Source organism: Capra hircus, chromosome 17, assembly GCF_001704415.2.
Source record: "Capra hircus breed San Clemente chromosome 17, ASM170441v1, whole genome shotgun sequence".
NCBI classification, from domain to species: domain Eukaryota; kingdom Metazoa; phylum Chordata; class Mammalia; order Artiodactyla; family Bovidae; genus Capra; species Capra hircus.
This window is the reverse complement of record NC_030824.1, coordinates 63,956,848-63,981,727: the sequence shown is the minus strand read 5'-3', so window position 1 is coordinate 63,981,727 and position 24,880 is coordinate 63,956,848. Positions and strand designations below refer to the sequence as shown.

The 24,880-nt window shown below is 37.2% G+C and overlaps 1 protein-coding gene across 1 annotated transcript in view; it reads left to right on the top strand.

Annotated features, from left to right (window-relative positions):
- LRBA (LPS responsive beige-like anchor protein) overlaps positions 1-24,880 on the top strand; it is a 747,979-nt gene that overhangs the window by 81,654 nt on the left and 641,445 nt on the right. Inside the window, exons 5-9 of the mRNA XM_018061590.1 lie at positions 8,192-8,287; positions 13,301-13,422; positions 13,511-13,637; positions 14,239-14,358; positions 16,376-16,522. Of these exons, the coding sequence (XP_017917079.1) occupies positions 8,192-8,287; positions 13,301-13,422; positions 13,511-13,637; positions 14,239-14,358; positions 16,376-16,522 (612 nt within the window). The remainder of the gene's footprint in view (positions 1-8,191; positions 8,288-13,300; positions 13,423-13,510; positions 13,638-14,238; positions 14,359-16,375; positions 16,523-24,880) is intronic.

Genomic DNA, 24,880 nt, shown 5'->3' with positions numbered 1-24,880 from the left:
AGTATGCCAGGCTTCCCTCTCCATCACCAACTCCCTGAGCTTACTCAGACTCATGTCCAATGAGTCGGTGATGCCATCCAACATCTCATCCTCTGTTGTCTCCTTATGCTCCCACCTTCAATCTTCCCCAGCATCAGGGTCTTTTCTAGTGAGTTAGTTCTTCACATAAGGTGGCCAAAGTATTGGAGTTTCAGCTTCAGAATCAGTCCTTCCAATGAATATTTAGGACTGATTTCCTTTAGGATGGACTGGTTGGATCTCCTTGTGGTCCAAGGGACTCTGAAGAGTCTTCTCCAACACCACAGTTCACAAGCATCAATTCTTCGGTGCTCAGCTTTCTTTATAGTCCAACTCTTACATCCATACATGACTACTGGAAAAACCAAAGCTTTTACTAGATGGACCTTTGTTGGCAAAGTAATGTCTCAACTTTTTAATATGCTGTCTATGTTGGTCATAACTTTTCTTCCAAGGAGCAAGCATCTTTTAATTTCATGGCTGCAGTCACCATCTGTGGTGGTTTTGGAGCTGAAGAAATAAACTCTGTCACTTTCATATGTTTCCCCATCTATTAGTCATGAAGTGATGGGACTGGATGCCATGATCTTAGTTTTCTGAATGTTGAATTTTAAGCCAACTTTTTCACTCTCTTCTTTCACTTTCATCAAGAGGCTCTTTATCTTCTTCGCTTTCTGCCATAAGGGTTGTGTCATCTGCATATCTGAGGTTATTGATATTTCTCCTGGCAATCTTGATTCCAGCTTGTGCTTCCTCCAGCCCAGCGTTTCTCATGATGTTCTCTGCATAGAGGTTAAATAAGCAGGGTGATAATATACAGCCTTGACGTACTCCTTTTCCTATTTGGAACCAGTCTGTTGTTCCATGTCCAGTTCTAAGTGTTGCTTCCTGACCTGCATACACATTTCTCAGGAGGCAGGTCAAGTGGTCTGGTATTCCCATCTCTTTCAGAATTTTCCAGTTTGTTGTGATCCACACAGTCAAAGGCTTTGGCATAGTCAATAAAACAGAAGTAGATGTTTTTCTGGAACTCTCTCGCTCTTTCAATGATTGAATGGATGTTAGCAATTTAATCTCTGGTTCCTCTGCCTTTTCTAAATCCAGTTTGAACATCTGGAAGATCTCGGTTCACGTATTGTTGAAGCCTGGCTTGGAGAATTTTGAACTCCAGGTGCCTCATCAACCTGTTTATTTACCGTTTAGTTCCCTAGGGAAATACTAGTAAATATTTTCTCCATTTTTGTTGCATTTCTAGGCTTATTATAGAGCTCTTTAGAATTCGTTACCTACAGCAGCTTCCTCAGCCTGTTGATCCTTAATCCAGTTCTGTTTGAGTATATCTAAGTTTGTGCTCTGCCATTATATAGTATTATATTAAAATGATTAGACTCTCTAGCTTCTTTGTATCAAACTTTAGTTCTCTGCTTGCCGTTAAGGTTTTTTTTAATCACTAATTTGAAGTGATTTTATTATGTTTCTTGGTGAAGTTTACCTTGTATTTATTCTTACTAGGTGTTCTTGCATCTGTGGGATTATAATTTTCATCCAGTTTGGAAACATTTTGGTCATTATTTCTCCAAATATCATTTTTTTGCCCTCTCCCACTCCTTCTGGAACTCTCATTACATGTTGGTTAATCTTCTCTTTATTGTGCCTTAGGTCACTAAGATCTAATCACTTTTTTTAAAAAGTCTTTTCTCTTTGTGCTTCATTTTAAATTGCTTTTATTGCTGTATTTTTAAGATCTTTTCTTCTACAGTTTTGTTACTATCCACTAAACTTTTCAGCTTTCAGATACTTTTAATGTCTCTAAATTCTATTTGTTTCTTCTTAAAATAGCTTTCATTTTTTCCCCTCATTCATATTTTTTTCTTTAAATCTTTGGAAATATATAACATATTAATAGCTGCTTTAATGTTCTTACTCAGTAATTCTGTCATCTTTGTATTTTCTAGGTCCGCTTTTTATTTGCTCATTATGCTTTTAGTTATAGTTCCTGTTTTCTAGTTTCCTTATGTTAGTGATTTTAGACATAGTGATGTTAGTCATAGCTCGTAGTGACCAAGCGCCTGTTGCTGGATTTTGTTACGGTTCTTATAGGGTAGTTACACTATTGTTTGCAGGCAGATCAGTTGCTTGTGGTCCTTGCCATCAGGCTGTCCGTCCAGGGGCTCAGTCGTGGCCCCCTCTTTGCGACCCCATGGACTGCAGCATGCCAGCAGTCCTTTCAGGCTACTTTAAAGTTGTTTTGGGCCACGTCTAGAGTGGCTGTTGCTCTCAGGCAAAGTCTGCCTTACTATTCTGGCCTCACTTTTGTAGAGTCTCTGTGGATGACCCTGAGTCTCAGACACAAGGCAAGAGGTAGGATAAGCCTGTGCTTATACTCACAGTGCTGGTGAGCTCTCAGTGATTCCTGGCTCTGTATTAGCTCTGGGAGTTCTTTGACTGATGGCTGTTAAAACCTCACCTTGTGGAGTTTTAAGGTAGGAATGCACAGTTTGGCATTACGTCAAAGGGTCAGTGAAGACTTCTAGAGTCTCTTCTTTGCCTTGGCCCTTCCTGTGTAGTATTCTGCCTGACGGTTCTGTCCTCCTTAGACTACCCGTTCTCCAGTTTCTGTCTCATTGACTGAATGAGACTTTTAAGTTCTGTTTGATTTCCCTCCCCCGTGCAGTGATCTGTGATATGGAAATTGACTCCAACTAAAAAGTCTGGGAATATCATGGCTTGTTTTCTTTCCCTTTCTCAAGGATCACAGTCTTGAGCTACCTCTTTTCCATGTCTGCAGACAGTTTTAGTTTCGTACATTTTGTCCAGCTTTCTAGTTGTTTATGGTGACTTGGTTATTATAGGTCCTGTTGCTGTGTCATGTTCAGAAGAATACTGGTTTATGTTCAAATAATTTATTCTGAATATATAATTAAAATATTTTTATTATATTGGTGTATAGAGAAAACTATAAGAAAATAGCAAAGAATATGAACAGATATTCATTTTCAGGGATAGAAACCCCATAATCAAATATATGCTAAATCACTAATAATTAGAGATGTTCAGATTAAAACAATATTGATATGTGATATCAGTAGTATCAAGAATTATAAATTGGAAAATAGCAAGTATAAGTGGAGGACAGAGTTATTTTTAACCTCTGAGGATGTTCAGAAGCATTATTTTTGATGGCAGTGAATTGTCAACATGTATGTTTATCTTAGGAGAGTAGCTAGGTAAATGTATTGGATGCATAGAATAGATTATTATGTAGCAGGTAGAATTAAAGCATAGAGTAAAATGGACTTCCCAGGTGGCTCTAGTGGTAAATAACCTGCCTACCAATGAGGGAGACATAAGAGATGTGGGTTTGATCCCTGGGTTGGGAAGGTCCTCTGGAGGAGGGCATGGCAACCCACTCCAGTATTGTTGCCTGGAGAAACCCATGGACAGAGGAAGCTGATGGGCTGTGGATCATAGCCCATAGCCCATGATGGGCTAAGGGTCACAAAGAATTGGATATGACTGAAGCAACTTAGCTCATCGAGTAAAATGAATAGATATCAAAAAGCGGGAAGAAAGTGAAAAATAGAATGATATATCTAACCCAGTCAGTTCAGTTGCTTGGTCGTGTCTGTCTCTTTGTGACCCCATGGACTGGAGCACGCCAGAGTTCCCTGTCCATCACCAACTCCCGGAGCCTGCTCAAAGTCAGGTCCATCAAGTTGGTGATGTCTTCCAACCATCTCATCCTCTGTCGTCCCCTTCTCCTTTTGTCGTCAATCTTTCCCAGCATCAGGACTTTTCCAGTGAGTCAGTTCTTTTCATCGGGTGGTCAAAGTATTGGAGTTTCAGCTTCAGCATCAGTCCTTCCAATGAACATTCAGGACTGATTTCCTTTAGGATGGACTGGTTGGATCTCCTTGCAGTCCAAGGGCTCTCAAGAGTCTTCTCCAACACCACAGTTCAAAAGCATCAATTCTTCTGCGCTCAGCTTTCATTATAGTCCAACTCTTACATCCATACATGACTCCTGGAAAAACCAAAGATTTGACTAGATGGACCTTTGTTGGCAAAGTAATGAATGTCTCTGCTCTTTAATATGCTGTCTATGTTGGTCATAACTTTTCTTCCAAGGAGCAAGTAATTTCATGGCTGCAGTCACCACCTGCAGTGATTTTGGTGCCCAAGAAAATAAAGTCTGTCACTGTTTCCCTATCTATCTGCCATGAAGTGATAGGACCGGATGCCATGATCTTCGTTTTTTGAATGTTGAGTTTTAAGCTAGCTTTTACATTCTTCTCTTTTACTTTCATCAAGAGGCTCTTTAGTTCCTCTTGGCTTTCTGCCATAATGATTTTGTCATCTGTGTATCCAAGATTATTGATATTTCTCCTGGCAGTCTTGATTCCAGCTTATACTTCATCTAGTCTGGCATTTTACATGATGTAATCTGTATAGAAGTTACATAAGCAAGGTGACAATATACAGTCTTGACTATATATTGATTATATTTAAAATTAAAGTATAATTTTAGTTCAGTTTATTTCAGTCGCTCAGTTGTGTCTGACTCTTTGCAACCCCATGAGCCACAGCACTCCAGGCTTCCCTGTCCATTACCAACTCCCGGAGTTTACCCAAACTCATGTTCATTGAGTCGATGATGCCATCCAATCATCTCATCCTTTGTCGTCCCCTTCTCCTCCTGCCTCAATCTTTTCCAGCATCAGGGTCTTTTCAAATGAGTCAGCTGTTTGCATCAGGTGGCCAAAGTATTGGAGTTTCAGCTTTAGCATCAGTCCTTCCATTGAACACCCAGGACTGATCTCCTCTAGGATGGACTGGTTGGACCTCCTTAAAGTCCAAGGGACTCTCAAGAGTCTCCTCCAACATCACAGTTCAAAAGCATCAATTCTTCTGTGCTCAGCTTTCTTTATAGTCCAACTCTCACATCCATACATGACCACTGGAAAAATCATAGCCTTGACTAGATGGACCTTTGTTGGCAAAGTAATGTCTCTGCTTTTTAATATGCTGTCTAGGTTGGTCATAACTTTCCTTCCAAGGAGTCAGCGTCTTTTAATTTCATGGCTGTAGTCACCATCTGCAGTGATTTTGGAGCCCTCCAAAATAAAATCAGCCACTGTTTCCACTTTTGCCCCATCTATTTGCCATGAAGTGATGGGATCACATGCCATGGTCTTAGTTTTCTGAATGTTGATCTTTACGCCAACTTTTTTACTCTCCTCTTTCACTTTCATCAAGAGGCTCTTTAGTTCTTCTTCACTTTCTGCCATAAGGGTGGTGTCATCTGCATAGCTGAGGTTATTGACATTTCTACCAGCCATCTTGATTCCAGCTTGTGCTTCCTCCAGCCCAGCGTTTCTCATGATGTACTCTGCATAGAAGTTAAATAAACAGGATGACAATATACAGCCTTGACCTACTCCTTTTCCTATTTGGAACCAGTCTGTTGTTCCATGTCCAGTTCTAACTGTTGCTTCCTAACCTGCATATAGATTTCTCAAGAGGCAGGTCAGGTGGTCTGGTATTCCCATATCTTTCAGAATTATACTTAAAATTTAAGTACAGATTATACTTAAAATTTAAAAGATGTTGGGTTAGACATATATTATCTAATATATAGTATCTAATATATATAAACCAACATCTTTTAAATTTTAAGTATAATCACACAGATATACATTTTTGAAGGTCAACATATAAAACGATTAAGCAGGATTTCCCTGGTGATCCAGTGATTTAGAATCTACCTTGCAATGTTGGGAACCCACATTCTGAAGAGCAACTAGTCCTGTGTACTGCAGCTATTGCAGAAAATCTGTGTTACATTGAAAGGTCCTGCAGGACACCTGATGGAGCCAAATAAATAAATATTAAAAAAACAGATTAAACACATTGAGCTTAAGGGTATAGTTATAGAGGATAGGGCTTCCCTGGTGGCTCAGAGGTTAAAGCGTCTGCCTGCAAAGCGGGAGACCTGGGTTCGATCCCTGGGTTGGGAAGATCCCCTGGAGAAGGAAATGGCAACTCACCCCAATATTCTTGCCTGGAGAATCCCATGGACGGAGGAGTCTGGTGGGCTACTGTCCACAGGGTCGCAAAGAGTCAGACACGAGTGAGCGAGTGACTTGACTTAACTTATAGGGGATAGAGGGAAAAAATAATGAACTATTAATAAAACAAGAGCAGGGCTTTTTCAGTTATTATGTAGCTTTGGTATCACATTAATGCAGTGAAAAATCCCTGTGTTTAAATGTGTATTTGCCTTTTTGATTATTACTTCAGCATAGATTTTTACGTATGGAACTAGTGTATCAGTTTCTAATGATTCTTGAAATATGAATACTAAAATTATTTTCTGAGAGGCTTTCCTAGTATACAGCCCCCTAGCAGCATCTGTGGAGTAAAGTGCTGCTCTTGTGTCCTTTTTAATAGGTTGATAAAAAAGGAAAATTTGAGGAGTGATTTCTGTAGATGAAACTGTTACAATATTATATTTTTATTTTTGACTGTAGATTATTTTTGGTAATTTCATTTTAGAATTTACTTAAAACAATGTGATTATAGTAACTTATTACACTTTTATAATTGAACAGTGTGGTTAAGTGAAAATTTCTTGATCAAGCTTATTAATGCCGCTTGTCGCTTAGCTTTTGGATGAAAGATTGCCAAACTGTTTTAGTTAGGTTTCTTTTGGCTGTGCTGCGTGGGTCTTTGTTGCCACTCAGGCTTTTCTCTGGTTCTGGTGAGCAGGGTTCTCGTTGCCGTGGCTTCTCTTGTTGGGGAGCACAGGCTCTTAGGTGGTGGGGCTTCAGTAGTTTTGGTACGTGGCCTCAGTAATTGTGGCTCACGGGCTTAGTTGCTCTGTGGCATGTGGAATCTTCCCAGATCAGGGATCAAACCCATGTCTTCTGCATTGGCAGGCAGAGTCTTTACCGCTGGGCCACCAGGGAAACCCCTAGATAGTTATTCATGATAATTTAGACCAGGTGCCCAATAAGATGAAGGCAAGACTGTGATTTCATTTGTAGTTTGGCACTGTTTTGAACTTTAACTTTTAAGAGGAATGCACTACACATTATTCTGTTTGCTTGCAAACCGATTTAAATTACTATCTTGTCCTTTGCTTTTCCTTGCAAATGTAAATACACCTTTTTGTTTTAGCTGTTGGTTGTTGAAAGCATTAGAGGAGACTTGTGGATCAAAGAGTCATTAATCAAACAAATGTAATGTTACAACTTTTATACATGCTCCATCGTAGAAACATGTTGTAGAATGATATATGGTAGGGAGATTTGATCTGTTTTCAGAGGTCAGGACAGAGTGCCCTGGGAAGTGACCATTAAGATGAGCTTAAAGGTTGGGTAGATTTCTTTAGTTAAGGCAGGGGAGGGCTGGGAGTGGTGAATAGTCTTCATGAGAACATTTTAAGGAGAATAGTTTGTGCTCAGGCTCTGTTAGGGGAAAAAGTCATTATAGATGGAGTGCAGTTAAGGATCTTTTGGGTCATGTTAAGGATTCTGGTCTTTTCTTTTAAAGGATCTTTTGGGTCATCTTAAGGATTCTGGTCTTTTCTTTTAAAGGCAGTGAGAAGCTACTGGAGAGAGAGTTATATAAAGTTGAAAGTATAGTGATTAAAAGCTTGGACTCTGGAATCATTGAGTTCTCATCCCACTTACTACCTGTATGACCTTGGATATGTTCCTCTGCCTCAAGTTCCTCCTTTGTAAAATGGGATGATAATAACCCCTAGCGTGGTTATGAGGCTAAAATATTTTACTGTTTTTAAAGTGCCTTTAACAATGGGACTTGATGAGCATTATTTTTTGGTGAGATTAAAAAGTGTTTTAAAAAGGGATGAGAGGTGGGATGATGTAGTTTGTAATTTTAAAAGGTCGTTTTTGCTGCAGTGTGGAAGTGCTTTGTGTCAAATGCTGCCGGCTCATATTTTTCTAGCACCTTCCACAGAACAGTGGCCTAGAGTGTGTTGTTTATTTCTTTAAGATAGTTGAAAATACCCGTTTTTGGATATTATATATGCTTTTTTAGCTTATGGAATTATTATTTTGGGGTATATTCAAGTATGTCTATATTAAAAGCATGTGTTTTTGTTCTATGGTGAGTAATGTGGCTAATGAATCGCTGATTATTTTCATAGCCTCCGCATGCTGGAAAGTTGCTGTCTGTGTTAAAGCACATGCCACAGAAGTATGGTCCTGATGCCTTTTTCAACTTTCCAGGAAAGAGCGCTGCAGTAAGTAGATCTTAATGAGGAAATCATCTGAAGCTCTTCCCTTTGCCTCCTGAAAGTCTGGCCCTGTAAGCACTCTTGACGGGTTCTGTGTTGGGTGAAAACTTCTGTGTACAACCTAAATCAGTCCTTAAAACAGTACTGCCTGTTCCTTTGTCCTGACTGTTTTAGAGGGGAAGAAATAGAGGCTTTAAGAAACTAAGAAAGCTGCGCATTCACCCCTTGGGGTCTCAATGGAATAAGAGCCCAATTCTTTTCAACATAAGCCATGTTCTCTTATGAATTTTTATCTCTGCATTCTGAAATAGAAATTTATATATAGCGCTTTCACTTTCATCTTTCTTTAGTGTTACATTTCCTTAGTTCTGTTTCTTTTGTACCTGATGTGTAAGTTGAGAGTAACAGAAACTTACTAGGCAAGTTTTTCTGACTTGTGAGTTTCCATATTGTATCAGTCTCAGCATTCTTGTAAACTGTTAGTCACTTTACACATAAGACAGTTAATGTGTGGCAGTAATATCTGTAGTGTTTCAAAATATTATATGATTATATTATATAATACATATCTGTTATTTATGGAAGCTTTTTCACATCCTCTTTATTACATTGATCTGCCTGTTAGAAGCAAGTGTTTTACAGTTATCTTTTATTCATTTTTTATTTTTGTTCTCGTAATATCCTACCTTTTATGGCCTCTGTGTAGCCAGGCAATATCTGCAGAAAGAAGAGAGTGTTTTAAAAGAACATTTATGATGCTTGAGTGTTTCACAAACATTGTACAGTTTTCTTTGGAAGGTTTTATCGCTCATGTTATTTTTTCTTTCTAATTTTTCCTAAATAACTATTTTAGATTTGAAGCTTTCCAGAATAGTTTGCTCACTTGGCATTGAGTTTATCATTTGTCTCCCAGCGTAAAAAAGTATTCTTAGGAGATAAAAGTATTCTTATTAGAGAAACCTTTTTTATACATATTTTAAGTTTATTATTTATGTTTCTTTGAGATTGTTACATGTCCATTACGTTTTCTTGTATGTATCTTGAAATTCGGCCAGTTGAACCACACAACTTTTGGAGCTTTCAGAGAATAGAGGTTTTAAATATATTCATTGACTCATTTTTTTCCCCCTTAAACATAGCTTTTAAAGGGAAGTTATTCATGGGTAAATTATTTTTACCAAGCTTTCATACCCTCTACTTTCATGTTTGATTGGGACAGAACATATGTATACAAAGAGTATGTGTTATTTTTTTCTTTAATACAACATTCATTTTAAATCAGCCTTTTGAAGTCTCAATAGTGTTATTAGATAGATTTGGCTCTATGATGTTTTTCATGTTTTATGAAATATCTTATAAAAAATATGTGTATATATGATGTCAACCTAAAGGTATTTGTAAAGTGTTATAACAAGAAAAGCTTTTAGTATGATCTTTTTTTTAAACAGCTTTATTGAGTTACAATTCCCATATCATACATTTCTGTCATTTAAAGTGTACATACAGTGAATGGTTGTGTTCATCAGTTTGTGCAGCCATTATTACAATTAATTTTCAGTTCAGTTCAGTCGCTCAGTTATGTCCGACTCTTTGTGACCCCATGAATCGCAGCACGCCAGGCCTCCCTGTCCATCACCATCTCCCGGAGTTCACTCAGACTCATGTCCATCGATTCAGTGATGCCATCCAGCCATCTCATCCTCTGTCGTCCCCTTCTCCTCCTGCCCCCAATCCCTCCCAGCGTCAGGGTCTTTTCCAGTGAGTCAACTCTTCGCATGAGGTGGCCAAAGTACTGGAGTTTCAGCTTTAGCATCAGTCCTTCCAGTGAACACCCAGGACTGATCTCCTTTAGAATGGACTGGCTGGATCTCCTTGCAGTCCAAGGGACTCTTGGGTCTTCTCCAATGCCACAGTTCAAAAGCATCAATTCTTCAGCACTCAGCCTTCTTCACAGGCCAACTCTCACACCCATACATGACCACTGGAAAAACATGTTCATTACCCTCAAAAGAAACCCTGCACTCATGAGCAGTCACTGCACATTTCACTCCAGACTTCCTGCCTAGGCAACTACTGTTCTACTTTTTGTTTCTTTGAATTTGTCTATTTTGGGCAATTCACGCAAATGGAATTATATGATGTCTGGAATTTTGTGATTGGCTTTTTGCACTTAACACTACTGTTTTTAAGAGCCATTAATGTTATAGTATGTATCAGTGCTTCATTCCTTTTGTTGACTAATATTCTAATATAAGAATATACCACATTTTGCTTAATTATTTTTTAAATTTACTTTTTTAGTTGAGGATAATTACTTTTCAGAATTTTTTTGTTTTCTGTCAAACATCAACATGAGTCAGACATAGGTATACGTATATCCCTTCCCTTTTGAACTTCCCTCCCATCTCCGTCCCCATCCCACCTGATTATTCTTTCATTAGTGGATAGTGGCATTCTACTTTTTGGAAATGCTGTATGGGCTTTTATTTGTAAGTTTTTATATGGACACATGTTTTCATTTCTCTTGGAAATGTAGTAGTAGAACTGCTGAGCCGTGTTGTCTTATGTTCAACCACTTGAGGTACTCCCATATTGTTTTTCCAAAGTGACTCTATTTATTTTATAATCTTACCATCAGTTTAGGAGGTTTCTAGTTTCTCCACTTGCTTACCAACACTTGTTAATGTCTGTCTTTTTGACTATAGCCATCCAAGTCGGGTTAAGTAACATCTTGTTGAGATTTTGATTTGCATTTCCTAAGTTATGACCAACCTAGATAGCATATTGAAAAGCAGAGACGTTACTTTGCCAACAAAGGTCCGTCTAGTCAAGGCTATGGTTTTTCCAGTAGTCATGTATGGATGTGAGAGTTGGACTGTGAAGAAAGCTGAGTGCTGAAGAATTGATGCTTTAGAACTGTGGTGTTGGAGAAGACTCTTGAGAGTCCCTTGGACTGCAAGGAGATCCAACCAGTCCATTCTGAAGGAGATCAGTCCTGGGATTTCTTTGGAAGGAATGATGCTAAAGCTGAAACTCCAGTACTTTGGCCACCTCATGTGAAGAGTTGACTCATTGGAAAAGACTCTGCTGCTGGGAGGGATTGGGGGCAGGAGGAGAAGGGGCCGACAGAGGATGAGATGACTCGATGGACATGAGTCTGAGTGACCTCCCGGAGATGGTGATGGACAGGGAGGCCTGGCGTGCCGGTGTGCTGCGACTCATGGGGTCGCGAAGAGTTGGACACGACTGAGCGACTGGACTGAAGTGAATGACTGATGATGCTGAGCATCATTCCATGTTCTTATTGGCTATTTGCAGATGTTCTTTGGAACTGTGTCCATTCAGATATTTTGCCCATTTAAAAACTATATTTGTCTATTTATTATTGGATTTGTAACAATCCTTTATATATTCTTCTGGATATAAGCTTCTTATCATAATTTTCAGAAATAAATAATTTTCAAATATTTTCTCCTGTTCTTTTGGGCTGTCACTTTCTTGATAGTATCCTTTAAAGCACAAAGGTTTTTAATTTTAATGAAGTCCAGTTCATGTATTTTTTTCTCTTGTACATAATTAAGAAGAATTTATCTATGTTAGGGTGATGAAGATTTACTCTTATTTTTCCTTATAAGAGTTTTCTAGTTTTAGCTTTCACATTTGTGGAATGTGAAATGTGATTGATTTGGGGTTAATTTTTTGTGTATCATATAAGGAAGTGGTCAACTTCATACTCTTGCATGTAAATACTAGTTTTCTCAGTGCATTTGTTCATTGAACTGTCTTGATACTCTTGTTAAAAACCAAGACCACAAAGACGAGGGCTTATTTATGGCTCTCCCTTCTACTCCATTGGTCTATATCTCTATCTTTATGCTAATACCCCACAGCTTTCAGTATCTTTGTATTATAGGTTTTAGATTTGGTAATCTGTGTTAGTTAGCAACTTCCCACTATTTACTTTACACATGATAGTGTATATACGTCAGTGCTATTTTCTTAATTAGTCCCATCCTCATCTTTCCCTGCTGTGTTCACAAGTCCATTCTGTACTAAGTTCATCAGTAGCATTTTTCTAGATTCCACGTATATGTGTTAATATACTATACTTGTTCTCCTCTTTTTGACTTGCTTTACTTTGTTTAGGAGGTTCTATGTTCATTAACCTCAGTACAGCTGACTCAAATTCATTCCTTTTTATGGCTGAGTAATAGTCCATTGTACAACTGTAGTTAATGGGAAGTTGCTAAATAAGACGGAGACCAGCCTAGCACTCTCTGATGGCTTAGAGGGGTGAAATGGGGGAGGGGAGGGAGGCTCAGGAGGGAAGGATATATTTATAGTTATTACTGGTTAGCATTGTTGTACAGCGGAAACCAACACAATATTGTAAAGCAGTTTTCCACCAATTAAAAAATAAATTAAAAAAATTGGTAATCTGGACCTCCAACTTTCCTTTTTCAAGTTTATTTTGGAGACATTAGGGTCCTTGCATTATTTTATTTTTAAATTAAAATTTAGGCCAAGTGGTAAAATTACCTACACAGTCACTTATGAGTATAACTTTAAAATGTTATAAAAAATGTTATGAATGAATCCTCTTCAGCTTTGTATTTTCTGTTAAAAAATTACATTCTAGGCTTTTTACTTAACTGTTTTCTTTCCTTCTCCATCTTTCTTCATTACTTTATTTAACATTTCAGCAACAAATTTCCTTTGATATCACTACCTGTCTCTTTTCATTGGAATCTCTTTACATATGATCATTGTAAGAAATGAAGCAGTAAGATTAGTGTGTCAAAGAGATCACTTGGAATGTTTCTGTTTAACTAAATTAACATCATTAATCTGTGTTTTGAATAATTTAGAAGTTAGTGAAAATCTTTCAGATGAAGAGACTACTTTTGCATGTAGACTAATATATGGTAGAAATACATGTAGCATGTAAGGTCTCATTTTCGTGATTTCAGTAACAGAATTTTTCATTGTGAGTCAGTAACTCAAATTTTTTCCCATTAGGCTATCGCATTACCTCCTATAGCCAAATGGCCATACCAGAATGGTTTTACATTTCATACCTGGCTTAGAATGGATCCTGTAAATAACATCAATGTGGATAAAGACAAACCATATTTGTATTGGTATGTATTTCTGTAACTTAGTGTTGTTACTTTATTTTGAAAAATGAGAAGAATATTTGTAGATGAAATGAAAACTTATTTTTTATAGTTTCAGAACCAGTAAAGGTCTTGGTTATTCTGCTCACTTTGTTGGGGGATGTTTAATTATAACATCAATAAAGTCAAAAGGAAAAGGCTTTCAACACTGTGTGAAATTTGATTTCAAGCCACAAAAGGTATGTGATCTTATGAGTCATAGTTATGTTACCATACTGTTCTAACCTTCAGAATGCTGTGATAAATCATAATTCGGTTCTTAAGCTGGTTCAGAAAATGAAGTGTAAATTGCTGGACAGTTGTTAACCTCTCTGATTTGGACAATGAAAAGAGTGAATATTTAGCTGTTCCTAGAGTTTAAGGGAAATACAAGTGAAAATATATGTATTTGCTTTTCTACCTTAACATTTAGAAATTAATGAATGGTTTATTAACAAAAGGAACATCTATATGTAGATCAGTAAATAGATAAAACAAATATGACAAAATGTTGACAGTTGTGGGATGGTGAGAGAGTTTGTATTAAGCTTTTTACCTTTTAAAAATTTTCATAATGAAAAGTTGGAAACATAATTTCATGGGTAAGCTATTATTTGTTGAGAGAGTTCCCTTGAATCAATATTGTTCCAGGGGTAGAATATTGAATTTAATAAAAGTAGTCTTATTTTAGTTCTAGATTTCACTGTAATTTAGCATTTGATTTTTGCTTGTTTTTATCAGTGTGGTTGAATTGTTGGAAAAATCATTATTATTATTATTTTTAACTGTTTGCTTATCCAGTGGTATATGGTAACTATAGTGCACATTTATAACCGATGGAAGAACAGTGAGCTTCGGTGTTATGTGAATGGTGAACTTGCTTCCTATGGAGAGATAACATGGTTTGTCAACACGAGTGATGTAAGTAGTTTGAGAAAGTTACATTTAAATAAGAAAAATATATTTTATATTGAATATAAATTTTAGAACACTACAGTGGTGGATTTTTTATAATTGTAGTTTGGCTAACATGTAATATATTAAGAGATTGGAAATGTGCTAATATGTCACATAAGATATTACTCAGTCCTTGTTATAAAATTGTTCTGGATAGGGTAGAGACAATGATTCATAGGTAGCAGTGAGTATATCTTGAAAGTATTTGTGTCATCGGTCCATTGATCAAATTAAACCTCAGAGCTTTACTGCAGGGTTCAGATCATTTTTATGAATGAGTTAGGTGAAATAGGCTTATAAATTTTCCATATAATTCATAGCTGCTATAGATAACTATTTTTTAATAATATTTTCAAGGTTCAATAAGAGATCCATAAGTTAGAATTATATTCAAAATGTTCTCCCTCCCTCCCACATTACATTTTTAATAGAAACCTTGAAAAATTATGGATCCGGAAAATGAATACAAACTTGCAACACCCATTCACTATTAACTCCTGTTATCCTAATCTATGCATATTTACGTATTTTGAAATACTAACCTTAAGAGCTTGGATTGTTAGACTTGGGTTTGAATCCCTTCCTGACTATGACTTTACTTAATTTATTAGGCCTGAGGTTTCTCTTTTGTGTGAGTGTGCTCAGTCGCTCAGTTCTGTCTGATTTTCTGCGACCCCCTGAACTGTAGCCTGCCTGCATAGGCTACTGTGTCCATGGAATTTTCCAGGCAAGAATATTGGAGTGGGTTGCCATTTCCTACTCTAGGGGATCTTCCCAACCCAGGGACTGAACCCATTCTCCCTCAGCTCCTGGGTTGCAGGTGATTCTTTATTGCTGTGCTCCGTGGGAAGCCCTTTGCTCCACCTAAAAAGGGTGTCAAATAGTACCTATCTCAGAATGTTGATTGATGAGCTACTGTTCAGAAATCCATTAGAAGAGTGACTTATATAGAATAACTGCTCAATAAATGTTAACTGTTAGTTTTTTTTAAAATTAGGGATCAAATATATATATTGCCTTTCAACCTGTTTTTTTTATTTTTCCTTACATTAATCTTTGCTGAGCATTGCAGGCATTGTAATAAACACTTTTACTTTCTGTAACCTTGCGGAATAAGTACCGTGGTAATCTTTACAGGTGAAACTGAGCACAGAGGGATTAAGGAATTTGCCAAAATCAGCAGCATGGGAGTCAGTTATTTGACCTAGGTCATTTGTCTTCATAATCCAAGTGTTAAAAATTTTTTATGTTCCTTAATGTCAACATACACATTTTTCAGCAGCCTTCCTAATAGTTCCATGGTATAAAATACTTTTAAAAGATATCAAGCATTTCTTTTCCTGCTTGCTGCATAGGTGTAAATTTATGTGTGATCTCTGCAACCTAGATGTTACTAAGAGAGATTTTCTATGTAAATAAGAAAAGCATACACCTGTTTTTCTGAATTTACACCTTCCTTTTGCGAGATTGTGTCTACTCCCGTGATTTAACCTATTATTTGTATCTTGATGTCTACAGAAACCATCTTTACAGTCTTAGCTTCTAACCATAGAGAACCCTGTTGGCAATTCCTTCTTCACCCACATTAGTTTGCAGAAAAGACACATTCACTACATGGCTGAAAGTTAACTCATGATTTTGCTCGTTGCTCCAAAGCCTGCTATTCTGTCTGCTTCTTTGGTTTCCCAAGTATGAACCTACAAAGTCTATAATGATTTTTCTGACTCCATTTCCTACGTCCGTTTTGTCATCAAGTTCTGTATATTGTACTTTGGAGAACTTGTCTGTTTTTCTGTGATGTCTTTCCTAATCTCTACACCAAATGGGAATGAATGAAGTGAAATGCTAAATGAAATTTTAATCTAATCAGATTATATTTTAGAAAGGACAAAATATTTATACCAGTATAGGTTGTTATTAATTCTGGAGGAGACAATGTTTTTGTTTTTTCTCTAATAAAATTTTCTGTTTCCTTTCACAGACCTTTGACAAGTGTTTCCTGGGCTCATCAGAAACAGCAGATGCTAACAGAGTATTCTGTGGTCAGATGACTGCAGTTTACCTTTTCAGTGAAGCTCTTAATGCTGCTCAGATTTTTGCTATTTATCAGTTGGGCCTGGGATACAAGGTACTTTACTTGATGTTCACTGCTTAATCAGTGTTAGTTGAGCTTGATTTATAGATGGGTGATGCATGTGGCAGCTTATAACTAGGGTTAATAAACTGCATGTGAGACTAACCAAGGTTTCCTTAAGGAAATCTCAGGAGTCCAAAGCACATTTTAAAGTTTTACGGGAAGCATAGTATACTTGCTATATATGAGGCACTGCGCAAACTACTAGCTCAGTTTCAACTTTAATTTATGCTGCATTTCTTTTGTTGTTACCATATTTTTGAATAGCTACGTTTTTAATAGTTGGCTGTGATAAAAACCAAGGCCAAATTTGCCTGTTACTTCAGGTATCTTTTGACTTCCTACTTTTGCATTCCAGTCTTCTCTGGGTGTTAGTTCTAGAAGGTCTTGTAGAACTGTTCAGCTTCAGCTTCTTCAGCATTACTGGTTGGGGCATACACTTGGATTACTGTGATAATGAATGGTTTGCTTTGGAAATGAACAGAAATCATTGTCATTTTTGAGATTGCACCGAAGTACTGCTTTTTGGACTCTTGTTGACTGGGGCTACTTCATTTCTTCTAAGGGATTTTTGCCCACAATAGTAGATATAATGGTCATCTGAATTAAATTTGCCCACTCCTGTCCATTTTAGTTCACTGATTCCTAAAATGTCAGTGTTCACTCTTGCCATCTCCTGTTTGACCACTTCCAGTTTACCTTGATTCATGGACCTAATATTCCAGGTTCCTATCCAGTATTGCTCTTTACAGTATCAGGTTTTACTTCCATCACCAGTCACATCCACAACTGGGCATTGTTTTCGCTTTGGCTCCATCTCTTCATTCTTTCTGGAGTTATTTCTCTAGTCTTCTCCAGCAGCATATTGGGCGCCAAGAGACCTGGGGAGTTCATCTTTCAGTGTCCTATCTTTTTGCCTTTTCATACAGTTCCTGGTGTTCTCAAGGCAAGAATACTGACGTGGTTTGCCATTCCCTTCTCCAGTGGACCATGTTTTGTCATGACTTAGTGTTTCACTTATTTCTACTATTTGTTTATTATAGTTTTTTTTAATGTTCTTTCCATTTTTATGTATTTTGCTTTTTTTTTCCCCCAATGAGTGGCTTTGTGAGTAAATTTTTAAAATCAAAAACAAATCCCTTTATGTCTTTCTATCTTCTTATAAGGGTAGACATCAGTGACATGTTGGTCTTTTTCCTTCCCCAATTTGGATATACTTAAATTGCTCTGTAGCGTAGGAAGGGAAGAGAATGAAAGATAACAGACATCATGAGGGGAATAAAGAGAAGAGGAGAGAAACCTAGAAGAGACAGGTCTGGGAGGTCAACCCATGTTGTAGGATGCATTAATATTTCATTCCTTTTTCCATAAGTAATATTGTGTGGGTATATCACATGTTGTTCATCCATTTGCCAGTTGATGGACGTTGGGCTGTGTCGATCTTTTGACTGTTATGAATAATGCTGCAATGAACCCTTCTGTACGAGCTTTTATGTGCACATGTGTTTTTATTTTTCTTGGGTTTGGTCCTAGAGTGAAATCGGTAGTGATATGGTAACTCTACATTTAACTATTTGAGAAACTTTTAGATTGCTTTCCAACATGGCCACATAATTTTACATTCTCTCAGCTATGTATGAGGATTTTGATATCTTTATATTCTCTCCAATAACTGTTAGTATCTGACTTTTATAGCCATTTTGGTGAGTTTGAAATGCTATCCCATTGTGGTTTGGTTTTGATTTGCCTTTTCCTCATGACTAATGATGTTGAATGTATTTTTGTGTGCTTATATGCTGTTATATGTCTTATTTTGAGAAATGTTTATTCACATCCTTTGCCATTTAAAAACTGAGCTGCCTTTTTATTTGTCAAGTTTTAAGAGGTTTTAAAAAATATTTAATTGTGGTAAAATACACATAAAACTTACCACTTTAACTGTCTTAGGCAGTAGTGTTAAGTATTTTTACATTGTGCAAGCTAGCTGCAGAACTCTTCAATCTGTGAAACTGAAACTCTATACTCATTGAACAAGAATCCACATTCCTCTTTTCCTTAATCTCAGTTTTAAGAGTTTTAAAAGTGTATTCTAGAAACAAATATGTCAGATTAGTGATTTGCGAATACCGTCTCCCATTCTGTGGCTTGTCTTGCCACTTCCCCGTTGCTTTCCTCTGAAGCAGTTCCACTTTGACGCAGTCCACTGTGTCTGTATTTTGTCTCATTATTTGTGCTTTGCTGTCATATCTGAAAACCTATTTCCTAATTCAAGTTCATGAAGATTTACTCCTTGGTTTTCATATAAAAGTATTGTATTTTTAGCTCTTACATTTAAATCTTTGATTCATTTTGAGTTAATTTTTGTATTTGGAGCAACTGTATTCCTTTGCATCTGCATTTCTAGATGTCTCAGCATCATTTGCTGCAAAGAATACTCTTTGCTTATTGTATTTCTTGATAGCTTCATCAAAAATCAGTTGATCATAAATGTAAGTATCTGTGGACTCTCAATTCTGTTTCATTGAACTTTGTCTATTCTTACGGCAGTAGCACCGTCTTGAATACTGTGGTTTTCTAATAGATTTTTAGAATCAGGAAGTGTGAGTTCTCCAATTTTGCTCCTGTTCAAGATTGTTTTGGCATCTTGCATTTCTGTGTGAATTTAAGATATACTTGTTAGTTTGTACAAAATTGTAGCTGGGATTTTGATAGATACTGTATCCAAATCTACAGATCAGTTTGAAAAGATTTGTCATCTTTAGGGTATTAAGTCTTCCAATCCATGAATATGGGATTTTATTCCATTGATGTAGGTCTTTTTCAGTTTCTTTTTGCAGTTTTCTGTGCAGAAGTCATATTTTCTTTTTTTATGTGCTATATCAAATGGAGTTATTTCTTAATTTCATTTTCAGATTGTTTGTTGCTTGTGTATGGTAGCTAAATAGATTTTCATATATTTATCTTCTATAGGACAGCCTTGCTGTAGTAGTTTATTAGCTCTGATTTTGTGTGTGTTTATATTTCTTGTAATTTTCTATATATTAATATAAGATTATATAAATATGATTTTGAAGCACAATTTACTTCTAAGTTTTCGTATAAAAGTATTACATTTTTAGCATATTGAACTTCATCAAAGTGAATTTGTTCTTCATTATATATATATATGATCATGTATTTGTAAACTGCCATCATTTTAGTTTTTTCTTTATAATCTGGACATCCTTTCTTTCTTTTCTTTGCTTAATGGCCCTGTCTAGAACCTCAGTACAGAATCTTGAGGAAATTATGCCCAGTGAGATAAACCAGTCACAGAAGGGCAAATACTATATAATTTCATTATATGAGATAAAAACTAACTCAGAGAAGCAAAGAGTAGAATGGTGGTTACCAAGGGCTGGGGAAAGGAAAAAAAGGGAACTGCTTATCAGTGTTCTAAAATTTTAATTATGCAAGATGAGTAAGTTCTAGAGATCTGCTGTACAACATTGTGTTTATAGATAACAATACCATATTGCCCATTTAATGTCTATTAAGAAGGTAGATCTCCTTTTCAGTGTCCTCAATAAAATTAAAAATAAAAAAAGTGATGAAAGCAGACATCTTTTTCTTTTTCTTTACTGATCTCAGGGGAGAAAGCAATGAGTCTTTCAGTATCAGTTATGTTAGCTGTCACTTTTTTGTAGATGGTCTTTGTTTCTTTAAGGAAGTTAATTCATGAAGAGTTTTACCATGAAGAGTTGTTGGATTTTGTTAAATACTCTTTATGCTTTTACTGAGATGATCATGTTAATTTTGTCCTTATTTATTTATTTTAATGGCTTAAAATAACAGATTTATTACCTTATAGCTCTGGAGGTCAAAAGTCTGAAAATGGGTCTCATGAGGCTAACATCAAGATGTCAGCAGGACATCATTCCTTCTGTAGCCTCTGGGGACAGTCTGTTGCTTGCCTTTTCTAGCTTCTAGACGCCATCTATATTTCTTGGCATGTGTTCCTTTCCAGCAGCGGCATCCCTGCAGCCTCTGCTTTTGCAGTCATACCGCCTTCTCTGACTCTGACCCTCATGCCTCCTTCTAATAAGGATCCTTGTAGAGACTTCCTGGTGGTCCAGTGGCCAAGACTGCATGCTCCCAAAGCAAGGGGCCTGGGTATTCAGTCTCTGGTCAGGGAACTAGATCCCACACATGATAACTAAGAGTTTACATGCTAACCCTAAAGAGCTTGCATGCCGCCACGAAGGTTGAAGACCCTGCATGCTGCAACTAAGACTCAGAGCAGCCAAATAAATATATAAATCTTAGGGGAAAAAAGGGAAAAAGTATTCTTTTTTAAAAAGGACTCTTGTAATTGCATTAAGCCCACCAGGATGTGTTAGTATTACTTGCTTAGTCATGTCCGACTCTTTGAGACTCCATGGACTGTAGCCTGCCAGTCTCCTCTGTCCATGGAATTCTCCAGGCAAGAATACTGGAGTAGATAGCCGTTCCCTTCTCCAGAGGATCTTCCCGACCCAGGGATTGAACCCAGGTCTCCCTCATTGCAGGCAGATTCTTCACTGCCTGAGCCACCATTCACCCATTCCAGGGATTAGGACGTGGACATCTTTGGTGAGATTGGGGGAAGATGTTATTCTACCTATAGGCCTATGACCCTATGATTTTAATGTAACAGGGGAGGATTGGAGATAAATGGTGCTTGGAACCTTAATCTCTTTATTTTTATGAATATAGTGTATTGCAATGCTTGTTCAAAGTTTAAACAAGCCTTGCATCTCTGAGATAATCCTACTTGGTTATAGTTTCTCATTTATTAATACCAAGGCCCAGAAAAGAACCTTAAGTGGTAAATGTATAGAAATAACTGCTTATTTTAAATAACCTACACCAGATTCTTACTGAGTTATATCCTATGTTAACAGCTTATTTGTTTCCTTACTAGTATGATCAGATACTGTTAAAACTGTACTTAAAGATTATATTAAGTGATGATCACAGAATTACTCTGCTTTACTTATTTTATATTTTATGTGGAATTTATAAAATAAAATGTTTGTTTAGGTGTTTATTTTCAAAACCTGTATCTGCTATCTGCTTCTTGGAAAAGTCAGACTTAAATTGAAGAAAATAGGGAAAACCTCTAGACCTAAGGTATGACCTAAGTCAAATCCCTTACGATTATACAGTGAAAGTGACAAATAGATTCAAGGGATTAGATCTGATAGAGTGTCTGAAGAACTATGGACCGAGGTTCGTGCTATTGAACAGGAGGTGGTGATCAAAACCATCCCCTAGAAGAAGAAATGCAAAAAGGCAAAATGGTTGTCTGAGGAGCCTTTACAAATAGCTGAGAAAAGAAGAGAAGCAAAAGGCAAAGGGGAAGAGGAAAGATACACCCATCTGAATACAGAGTTCCAAAGAATAGCAAGGAGAGATAAGAAAGCCTTCCTAAGTCATCATTGCAAGGAAATAGAGGAAAACAATAGAATGGGAAAGACTAGCGAGCTCAAGAAAATTAGAGATACTAAGGGAACATTTCATGAAAAGAGGAGCACAATAAAGTACAGAAATGGGATGGACCTAACAGAAGCAGAAGATATTAGGAAGAGGTGGCAAGAATACACAGAACTATACAAAAAAGGTCTTCATGACCCAGATAACCATGATGGTGTGATCACTCACCTAGAGCCAGACATCCTGGAATGCAAAGTCAAGTGGGCCTTAGGAAGCATCACTATGAACAAAGCTAGTGGAGAAAATGGAATTCCTGTTGAGCTATTTAAAATCTTGAAATAGCTGTTAAAGTGCTGTTAAAGTGTTACATTCAATATGCCAGCACTCAGTATGCCAGTCAAATTTGGAAAAGTCAGCAGTGGCCCAGAACTGGAAAAGGTCAGTTTTCATTCCAATCCCAAAGAAAGGCAATGCCAAAGAATGTTCTAACTACTGCACAGTTGTACTCATCTCACATGCTAGCAAAGTAATGTTCAAAATCTTCCAAGCTAGGCTTCAACAGTACGTGAACCTAGAACTTCCAGATGTTCAAGCTGGATTTAGAAAAAGCAGAGGAACCAGAGACAAAATTGCGAGCATCTGTTGGATCATTGAAAAGGCATTAGAGTTCCAGAAAAACATCTCTTTCTGCTTTATTGACTACACCAAGGCCTTTGACCTTGTGCATCAAAACAAACTATGGAAAATTCTGAAAGAGATGGGAATACCAGACCACCTTACCTGCCTCCTGAGAAATATGTATGCAGGTCAAGAAGCCACAGTTTGAACGGGACATGGAACAACAGACTAGTTCCAACTCGGTAAAGGAGTACATCAAGGCTGTATATTGTCACCCTGTTTATTAAAGTTACATGCAGAGAACATCATGTGAAATACTGGGCTGGATGAAGCACAAGCTGGAATCAAGACTGCTGGGAGAAATATCAATAACCTCAGGTATGCAGATGATACCACCCTTATGGCAGAAAGTGAAGAGGAACTGAGTAGCCTCTTGATGAAAGTGAAAGAGGAGAGTGAAAAAGTTGGCTTAATGCTCAACATTCAGAAAACTAAGATAATAGCATCCGATCCCATCAGTTCATGACAAATAGATGGGGAAACCGTGGAAGCAGTGGCACATACTAGGTTTTTTGGGCTCCAAAATCAGTGCAGATGGTGACTGCAGCCATGAAATTAAAAGACGCTGACTCCTTGGAAGAAAAGATATAACGAATCTAGACAGCATATTAAAAAGCAGAGACATTACTTTGCCAACAAAGGTCTGTTTAGTCAAGGCTATGGCTTTTCCAGTAGTCATGTATGGATATGAGAGTTGGACTGTAAAGAGAGCTGAGCACCAAAGAATCGATGCTTTGGAACTGTGATGTTGGAGAAGACTCTTGAGAGTCCCTTGGACTGCAAGGACATCCAACCAGTCAATCCTAAAGGAAATCAGTCCTGAATATTCATTAGAAGGACTGATGCTGTAGCTGACACTCCAGTAATTTGGCTACCTGATGGGAAGAACTTGAGTCATTAGAAAAGACCCTGATGCTGGGAAAGATTGAAGGCGGGAGGAGAAGGGGATGACAGAGGATGAGATGGTTGGATGGCATCACCGACTTGATGGACATGAGTTTGGTTCAAGCTCCCGGAGCTGGTGTTGGGCCTGGAACCCTGGCCTGCTACAGTCTATGGGGTCGCAAAGAGTTGGACATGACACAGTGACTGAACTGAACTTATTCAATACTTTTAAATCTATTGGTTTGTGTAACCATGTTTTAGACATTTCTCAAAACTTGTTTAAAGTAGCAGAGATACAGAAAACTGTTTAAAAGGTTGTAGTTAAATATGTTATAGATGAAAAATATTGTTTCCCATGGAAAAAAAGATGGAGTGCTTTTTTTTTTGTATGTTCTTACTGTTTGGTGAAACACCAGATTGCTTCAAGTCCTTTGAAAGGGCATTGTTTTTATTTTAATTAATCAAAAAGTATTTACATATGCATAATCTTTCAGTATAGTTAACAGCTGTTCCTGACATATGTCAAACACTTACTTTTGTTTAGATTTAGTTTAGTTTAGGTTTGTTAGTAGGAATCATTTACTCCCAAATTTCACATAAAATATCAAGTAAAATGTTTGTTTAGTTGTTTATTTTCAAGGCTTCTGTCTGCTTATGTTAACACACTGTACTTTGAACAGGATCAGAGTAAATTACTGTTTTTAATTGGACTTTTTTCTGCTCTGTACTATGTCGCAAATTAATTTTGTAAACTCAAAGGAATCAGTTAAATATTTAGATTGTGTCAGTATTTGTTTTTAGAAAATTGATCCTTAATCTTCCAAACTATTTCTCTGTTGGATTTTGATGTGCGATGAAAAGTGAATTTTATCTGATAATTGGCAGTGACCAGCTCAGTGGTTGGACTAAGAAACTCCGGAGTACTTCCCAAAGTTAAACTTGTAACAAAAAGAGGTCGTGGTCATTGTTGGATGGTCCGCTGCCTGTCCACTGCAGCTTTCTGAATCCTGCTGAAACCTTTACATCTGAGAAGTATGCTCAGCATATCAATGAGATGCACCGAAAACTTCAGCGCTTACAGTCAGCATTGGTCAACAGAATGGGCACAGTTCTTCTCCATGACGACGCCCGACCGCATGTTGTACACCCAACACTTCAAACGTTGAACAAATTGGGCTACAAAGTTTTGGCTCATCTGCCATGTTCAGCTGACCTCTTGCCAACCAGCAGGAGGCAGAAAATGCTTTCCAAGAGTTCATCAGATTCCAAAGCATGGATTTTTATGCTACGGGAATAAACAAACTTATTTCTTGTTGGAAAAGTGTTGATTGTAAT